Source organism: Stegastes partitus, unplaced genomic scaffold, assembly GCF_000690725.1.
Source record: "Stegastes partitus isolate 25-593 unplaced genomic scaffold, Stegastes_partitus-1.0.2 Scaffold259, whole genome shotgun sequence".
Lineage (NCBI taxonomy): Eukaryota > Metazoa > Chordata > Actinopteri > Pomacentridae > Stegastes > Stegastes partitus.
The window spans coordinates 227,437-235,489 of NW_007577990.1; the positions used below are offsets into that span (position 1 = coordinate 227,437).

General features: G+C 41.0%; 2 protein-coding genes across 3 annotated transcripts; one reads left to right on the top strand and one right to left on the bottom strand.

Annotated features, from left to right (window-relative positions):
* The first annotated feature begins 1,933 nt into the window (after window positions 1-1,933).
* Window positions 1,934-3,656, top strand: nrg4 (neuregulin 4). The gene is made up of 5 exons (XM_008282126.1): window positions 1,934-2,024; window positions 2,232-2,265; window positions 2,372-2,465; window positions 2,606-2,758; window positions 2,893-3,656. Exons 2-5 carry the CDS (start codon window positions 2,256-2,258, stop codon window positions 2,963-2,965), a joined length of 330 nt encoding a protein of 109 aa, XP_008280348.1. The 5' UTR covers window positions 1,934-2,024; window positions 2,232-2,255; the 3' UTR covers window positions 2,966-3,656.
* An 810-nt stretch (window positions 3,657-4,466) lies between these two features.
* Window positions 4,467-8,053, bottom strand: lactb (lactamase, beta). Of its 2 annotated transcripts, none has more exons than XM_008282127.1 (6): window positions 7,618-8,053; window positions 7,425-7,491; window positions 6,005-6,195; window positions 5,578-5,896; window positions 5,320-5,485; window positions 4,467-5,150 (listed from the first exon to the last, which is right to left on the bottom strand). In XM_008282127.1, the coding sequence occupies exons 1-6, from the start codon at window positions 7,978-7,980 to the stop codon at window positions 4,625-4,627; spliced, it is 1,632 nt and encodes a 543-aa protein (XP_008280349.1). In that variant the 5' UTR covers window positions 7,981-8,053; the 3' UTR covers window positions 4,467-4,624. The 2 variants fall into 2 exon arrangements, with proteins under 2 accessions (XP_008280349.1, XP_008280350.1); XM_008282128.1 differs by having other exon boundaries at window positions 7,630-8,052.

An 8,053-nucleotide genomic window follows, 5' to 3' on the forward strand; every position in this document is an offset into this window, starting at 1 on the left:
AAGAGAAAGACGAGGACGGGCTGTTGGTCTGCTGGATGCTGTCACGTCGGTCACAGCTGTGGCCAGACGACTCCAGCATTTGTTGTTTCAGACGAATGGGTGGACGTGTCTGACCTGAACATGATCCTCATAAATGTCCACCAACTTCACCAAGCCCTTCAGGAACAGTGGGACAGCATCAACAACCTCGGTGTCTCTGTGTGTCGCAGATGTATGACTTGCTACTGACTTGAGATTTCTGGTCTGTGACCCCCACTCTCCATCTGCACATTATCATTTCCAATATAATGCCTATTTTGTTGTTTCATGATGTCCAGTGTTGTAGAGACTTCACGTATCAGAACATCAAATACTTAAAGTCATCCTCAAATCATACCCTACGATTAAAGAAGGAGAAAAACAACTGTCACTGAAATAAGTTGAAATTGACAAAAGTAATAATGTATAAAAAATTAATTAAAATCATGACATTGCTTTTGAATTGTGGTTCAACAGAGATACTAAGAAAAAACAAACAAACAAACAAAAAAACACACAAGCAAACAAGCATGATGGGACCAGCAAACTAATATTTAGTTGAACAACCCTTTGAGCCAATCACTGCAATCAAGTGTTTTCTGTAACTCTCAGTCAGACTTCTGCACCTGTTGACAGGTATTTTGATTTTGGTCCACTGCTCATCAACAAAGTGCTCTAATCTGTCTGGGACAATTTTGTTTTTTTAAATGATTCTTTTCAACCACAATTCAAAAGCATCGTCTTATTTCACTAAAATATAATTTAGCAAATTTTTATTTATTATTACTTTTTTCAGTTTGCAGTTATTTGAGTGACTATTGTGAACTTTGCCTTTTCTTCATTGGAAGGGTATGAATACATTTGTACTGTATGCCCCTATGTTAGAAACAATGTTTAATAAAATATTACATGCTGCGTTTATATTTTTGTGTAGAATACATTTGGGTATCTGACTGTTGTTTTAGGACAGGCTTTAATCCATGATTTCATACACATTTAAACAAAGGTTTCTAGTAAGTCTGTAGGTAAAATGCTATTGAAACAATAAATGGATTTCAGTCCAGATTTTGGTAAATAAAGTATCTATAAGAGAGCAGGGGTTATCATCTGAGGGATTTTTCACTACCTGGCAACCCACACATTGCTTTAAGCTTATCTATAAAGCACAATAACATCATTAGTTAGGAGTTATAGAGCCTTTCATAATGGTAACTTGTTAGAAAATGATTATCCCAATGAAATATCTCAACAGTTAAGCCTATGTGGGGAGGCCATTAGTAGCCCGCTTTTAAAACAACATTAAGCTGAAACGAAATATCATTAAAATCCATTTAACATCTCCACAGTGAGTGATTGCGGCCTGTATAAACGGAGAAAATCCAGCCACTACATAAGACAATTTCTTATTACAAAAGCGGTAAACAATTAAAAATGGCTGCTTGATGAGTCAACTAACGGTTCAGAGCGCAGAGGAGCAATTATCCGTCGGAAGGAAGTGCTGCGATGTTTTCTTAGACTATAAAAAGTTCCCACGATTCCATTCATGCCTTCTTCGCATACCAGTCATTCAGATGTTTCTTGCCTATTGCGCATGCAGAGTTCACATGCACAGTAGGTGCTTTTCTCACCCATCCTCTGCCTGATGTCATGATCCAACTACAACTCCAAGTAATGACTTCTTTTCTTTATCTGACAGCCACACAGAGAAATCAACATTGTCAAAGTGACTCCTCGGAGACTTCTTAAACCTCCGACGTGTCAATATAGATTGCTCACACGCTAACAAATGACACGGTTTATGACACACTAACAAATTACCTGGAATCAGTGGGTAGTATCCTGACGTTTAACTTGCCATTTACAATGTGGACAAACTGCAATCACAACATTTTTTAGTCCAAGGGAGGAACACGCCCACATGAACGCGTCCTCAGAGATCCTAGCGCCACTGTGACTTACCTCGAGGACCTGTGCTTAACCATTAAAAGCTGGGATTTCACGAGCTGGTAAGAGCAGATTTCTTGGTGTATTTTAGTGCAGGGTGGTGATAAACACATTCACTGACAGTTAATGCAACTTTTAGTTTGAAGAAAATGTTCATACGTGTAGGTTTGTTGTCATTATTGGCATTTGAAACTTCTGGTTAACACATCTTTTCCTTGATGGTGAGAGATTACTGGTCTGTGACAAAAAAATGTTTCTTGTGTTCTTAGAGACAGGAAGACTAAAGATTACAAATGATGGCCGGTAAATATATATATATAAAAAAAAGAAGCAAACAATCATTTAAAAAAAAGTGACCGATCACCTCTGTTGCAGCTATCTTTCCTTAAATGTTCTCATGTCTCTGTAGATCACGGAGAACTCTGTGATGTGAAGGAAGCCACCTACTGCATGAATGGAGGGACATGCTATAAAGTATCTTCTGTGGATTCACTCCTCTGTGTGTAAGTTTAACAAAAAACAAAAAAAACTGTGTTTGATGAAAGAATGAGTCTTCAGGGAACTTTAAACAGAAATATATGAACACTTTACAACAGGGTAACATTGTGAGAAAATTTCCCTAACTTCTCGAATGTCACTTTAGGTGCAGTGAAAATTACAAAGGCAGCAGATGCGAGCACTTCCAGCTCTTTAGCTCTTCCCCGAATGCAAAGGAGGCAGGGTTAATTGCAGCCGTGGTCGTCGTTGCCCTCCTCATCTTAGTGGTGATGGCAGTTGTTATCTACTACGTACGCAAGTAAGTACATTTTGAATTTAGCATTGCCAGTGTGTTAGGATGTGTTTTACATGTTATAGAGTCTTGGCATTACTGCACCACAGCCTGAATCTATTCTCTTAAAGCTAATAATCAGCACTTGTGTCCTCGCACAGGATGCTGAAAGCCAGGAAACAGAGCCAACAGAACAACCACCAAGAGTATTGGAGAGTAAAACCAAGAGTATGATCTTTCCTTTCTGATGTACATTTGTTTACTCTTTTGTTTTTTTCTCTGTGTGTCAGATGGGATGATAAAATAATTCTAATAAGTGCCACTTGTCTTGTTGGATGTTGACCGTTCTGGATGTGACTATGAAAGACAGACAGAGAAAAACCGCCGCCTTGACCTTAAAAGTAGGGAAGACTTGATAGCTGATTAACCCCCCCTCATGAGATGTCTAGATTCCACGCTGATCGCTCCGGAAAGGTGTAATTCATTAACACAAACACAAACAGGGTGTGAAACAAGTGTGAGTGGGTGAGAATTGAATCACACCTTGTGGAGTCGCTTTTTTTTTTTTGTAACACAGCTATGAAGTTGGCATTGTTGCTACTGGAGTTAAATTACATTTCAATCTATGTGCTGTGTCTGAAATATATTTACAAAGTGTAGTTGAACCATGTAAATAAAATATATGGAATGATCGGACTGTGTGATTTCTGGTTCGTCGTTCTTTAACCTCTGCTGTTCTTCCGTAACCTCAACTTTTAGCTTTTTCTTTACTCAATCCGGAATCCGGTTTTAACCCCTGAACCATAATTGCCCCTGAAAGTCGTCCCAACTGGTCCCACTTTTCAACAACGTCTTCAACTCTGCAGCTTTTCAAACTGAAATTAGCTCTCACAAATCTGGACATGCTACAACACACGCACCACAGCAAACTTAGTGATGGAGTGTGTGTGGGAGTCTGTATAATTAGCTTATCCCAAGCCATTCATCAGCTCCCTTAAATCTAAAAACAGGGGCACAGGAGATCCCAGGAGTCGTATAATGAGAGTGGTGCCATCAAATTTGCTTCAATTCAGTGAGCTGAGGAAGACAATTCAAACTTGTTGGGCTGCTTTTTCAATAGTTTGTTAGTTTTCCACATCTCCTAACAACCAACTGTGGAGGGAGAAGCTAAATTTGGACTGCTGACAGCCGAGGTACTCTGTAAAATACTCGTCAGCGTTAATGACGGGCTGCAAACTCATTCAAACAGAAAAAGTCAACTTCAGGTGGAAGTCAGTTTAAAACACGAGGATAAAAGTAATCTCCGAAGTCAGCTCAGCTCTGACTGCATTGTGAAAGCGTCGTCCTAGGTTTCACTTCTGTTTATTGAGTGACAGTATGAGGTCAACACATCTTTTTTTTTTCCCCCAAAGCATGTCATGATGCTATGAGGAAAAACCTGGGCTTGGCAAACGTGAACCATTTGGAGCTATACCATGTTGCTTTAAATATCCATCTACTTCTATCTGCTGTGTATGAAGCGATTTAACTTCTCTCATATGTAGAAATATATATCTAAAAAGCAGAGGATTGTTGTGTTAGCTTTTAAGGCGAGAAATGCATCACTTTCTCTATAAAACTTAAAACTGAAATTCTTAGTCGATGACTTTTTGTTAGAAATGCAGTAAACTGCCTCCACCTAGTGGCAGAATGGCCTCCCTACCTTATGTTGTAACTGAAAGAAACAAAACTAAGCTTGCATGATGTTCATAAAATACATGTTAAAACTTTATTTCATGTCCTAAATCATACGTCACACAATTTTAAAAGCAGTATCAAAATTACACAAGATCACAACATTTATCCGAAATGTTTCTTTCTAAAAATGTAAACTCACAAATGTCTGTAAACAACTTACTCTTTCACACTTCTGGCTTTGTCAAACTCATGCGCAATTTTCAGTGCTGTGCTGTTGAGTCCAACAGACTGCATGTTCACGATGATGGTGACCACCACTCCCCGTGGAGGGACGGGGGTCTGAGCTTGATCCGTGTCCTCGCTGGGCAGCACCAAGAGGACGCTGCTGGCCCCCACGGCGCCTCCTGTGTGCGACACGTAGTGCCTGCGCTTCCTGCACTGGCCGTACTTCTGCAGTTTCTCCACCACCAGCCATCCTTGGGCGTATAGTCCATCCTTATCCCAGCTGGCCTCCGTCCTGTCGACTGGTGCCCACAGTTCAATAGCCGTTTTGGGTTTGAGGAAGCCAGGCAGCAGGCCCTCAGTGTCCTTCAGGTGGGCCGCCTGGTAGCTGTAGAGCAGAGCGTTACCGAACAGCAGCAGGTCTCCCACGGTGGAAAGGAAGCCGCCTCCTGCCCACTTATAGGAGTTGTCTACATAGGGGCAATTCACAACACGTCCTCTCTTGTTGTGGTGATAAAATCTGTGGAGGAGCAACAAAAGGTAACATGAACTCACTGCTGGATTTTGTCATGTCGAGCAATCAAAAACACCCTCAAAGGAACAAATCTGTCTGACACTGATACAGCTAACCTCTGCTCAACTGTGGCTTTTTACAGGATTTTGGACATAAACTTGGCATTCGTGATTACCTGGCACGGTGGTAAATAATAGGCTCATTCTCTTCAGGCACTGTATTGAGCATTCCCAGCTCACGAAACATGTCCGTCATGACATCCAGGAAACGTTGACCAGCAGCTCGCTCCATCGCAGCACTGAGCAGCGTGAAGGCGTGAGTGGAGTACAGGAAAGTTGTGCCTGCGTGTAGCAAAACATGTTAATCAGGACAAGATCCTAGAAACATTGTCATATTTGAATGGTTTAGTAGGAAAACACAATATGTGCTTTACCGGGTTTGAAAATGAGCGGGTCGTCTTTAAAAAGGTCCAAGGCCTGAATGACACTTTCATAGTTGTCCTTCAAGTAGTACTCCTCATGCTCAAACTCTTTCTTCTTCTGAGCCGGATTCGCGTCTTTGCCTTTGGCGTTCTGATCTGCTGTGGTTTTATGTTTTTTTTCTGATGAGCTCTTTTCATCCTCTTTCTCTTTAACAGGTGGTTTTAAAAGGCGCTTAGCTTTCTCCTTGTCCTCTTTCACTTTGTTTGCATCCTTCTCATAATGCCGTATGCCGCTTAGGTGGGACAGAATCATACGAGAGGTTATCGTGACCTGAAAAACAAAAACAGAATACATAAACTAAATGTAAGCTGAACATAAAAATGAGCAAGACAGAGTTGCTAAGATGAAAGAATTGTTGCATTAAGTTCAATGACTTACATCTTGTCCATTGAACTGTTTCTGGGGAAACTCGGGGACATAAGTCTGCACTGGGACGTCCAGATCGAGCTTCCCCTGCTCACACAGTCGTGCAGCAGCTGCGGATGTGAGGGGCTTGCTGATGCTCGCGATTCGCATGATTGTTTCTGGAGTGCATGGGACACGGTTCTCCAAGTCGGCATAACCGATCCCTGAGTTACATAAAGAATTTTGATGAATCACATAAGAATGTGAAGGTTTCTTTTTTCTGAGGAATACTTAAAAATTCCACTTGAGGCATTTCAATGACAAGATAACAATGCTAGAGACTCACAATCCCTGCATTAGTCAAAGAAATCTAAATATATAAACTGTATGTACTGACACCGTTGCTGTTTTAATATGTTGTTTTTCATGAAAAAGACCAAAGCCAAGGATACGGAATCGCTCTTCACAGATCCCTAACATTTGTTCTGTGTTAAATATTGTAACTCTTGTATGTGATGAAAACATGATTATAAATGACATCAATGCATTTCTGCTCTGCAACTTCTTTTTTACTCTTCTGCAGATCTACAAACAACTACTGACATGTAAGCCTATAGCAGCAGATACATTTAATAGCCTCGTTCGCTCAACCTTGATTTAAAGTTGAAATATATCGAGGCAGGAACCATATAACTAGAGCTCCAACAGGTAAATGATTGATTAGTTGCTAGCTTTTGAACCGTCTATGATTTTGATAAATGATTCATCAGTTTGAGCATTTTTTTACTGCTGCTGTATGCCAGTGGTGGTGTTTGTATTTAAGCGCTGTGATCAAGTCTAAATAAGAGAACCTGACATTTGAGAGAGCAAAAATGACACTTTGTCAAACAGCAAAGTGAATTTTCTTTTTAAAGGTCAAAAATCTCAGAATCCAGCCTCTTGTGTTTGAATATTTTCTTGTTTCTTTGCTCCTCCATGACAGTGAACTGAATATCTTTGGGTTGTGGACAAAATATGACATGAGGACGTCATCAATGACTAAAACATAAATACGTGTTTTTGTTTTTTTTTTGCCAAAAGTGACATGACATAAACGAACGAACATCACAAAATTCAGGACTATTCATTGATGTTGTGCCAAAATTGATGATACTGTCAATCTTGCAACCTTTAGGAACTTTTAGGTAAACTGACATAACTTCTTGTAGAAATGTTCACTTCTCAAGTTGTCAAAAACTTAAGAATCTTAATCTTAGGAACATTATTCCAATGAAAACATGTGCAAAACAAGTTAATATTGGACCACTTGAGGCACAAAAAAAAAATTAACAGAAGTGGTAACACTTGTGGATGAATGAACTATAATGCACTGAGCTGATCCACTATTAAAACAAACGTCCAGTGGTCCAGCCAAACTATTGCAACACCTTCAGTGAACATGCCAGCCACCAACCTTCACACCAGACCTGAGCTCCATCCACTGAGACCCCAACAACCAGCCCAGGAGCCCCGACCTCAGCCTGACAACACACAGACAACACTCAGCTGATACAGGTGGCAATAAAGTTACACTAAATAAAGAAGTAGCTCCATAGATTGAGACATAGAAGCTTGTAAATAAACCACCCAGCAGCTCACAGGCCTACCTCGGTGCCTACCTGTATCCGCTCCACAAGGTCTCTGCTGACTTTAATGGCACCGCTGTATCGATCGCTCCTCTCCGCTCCTCTAACTTTATCATCACAGGAGCTGTTGGCGGTGTCAGAGCTGTATTTCAGTCCGGCAGCTAAAGCGATCCCCACGCCGGCGCCACATATCCAAATGATTGACTTTGACCGGTGTTTGGAAGAAGCCGAACCTCCAACAAATCGACGTTTCTGCATAAAAACAGCGTCCGACTGCCGCTGCTGCTGCTGCCGGGTTCGAGCTCCGGTCAGCAGAGGAGACTCCCGCAGGGTTAGAAAGGTGCATTTGGTACAAAAACGATGAGACAAAAACAGCCGTGACATTGTTAGAAATTCTGCTCCTTTTGTTGACAACAGCTGGTCTGTGATGTGCGGCTGTAACTTGCTTACTTCCTGT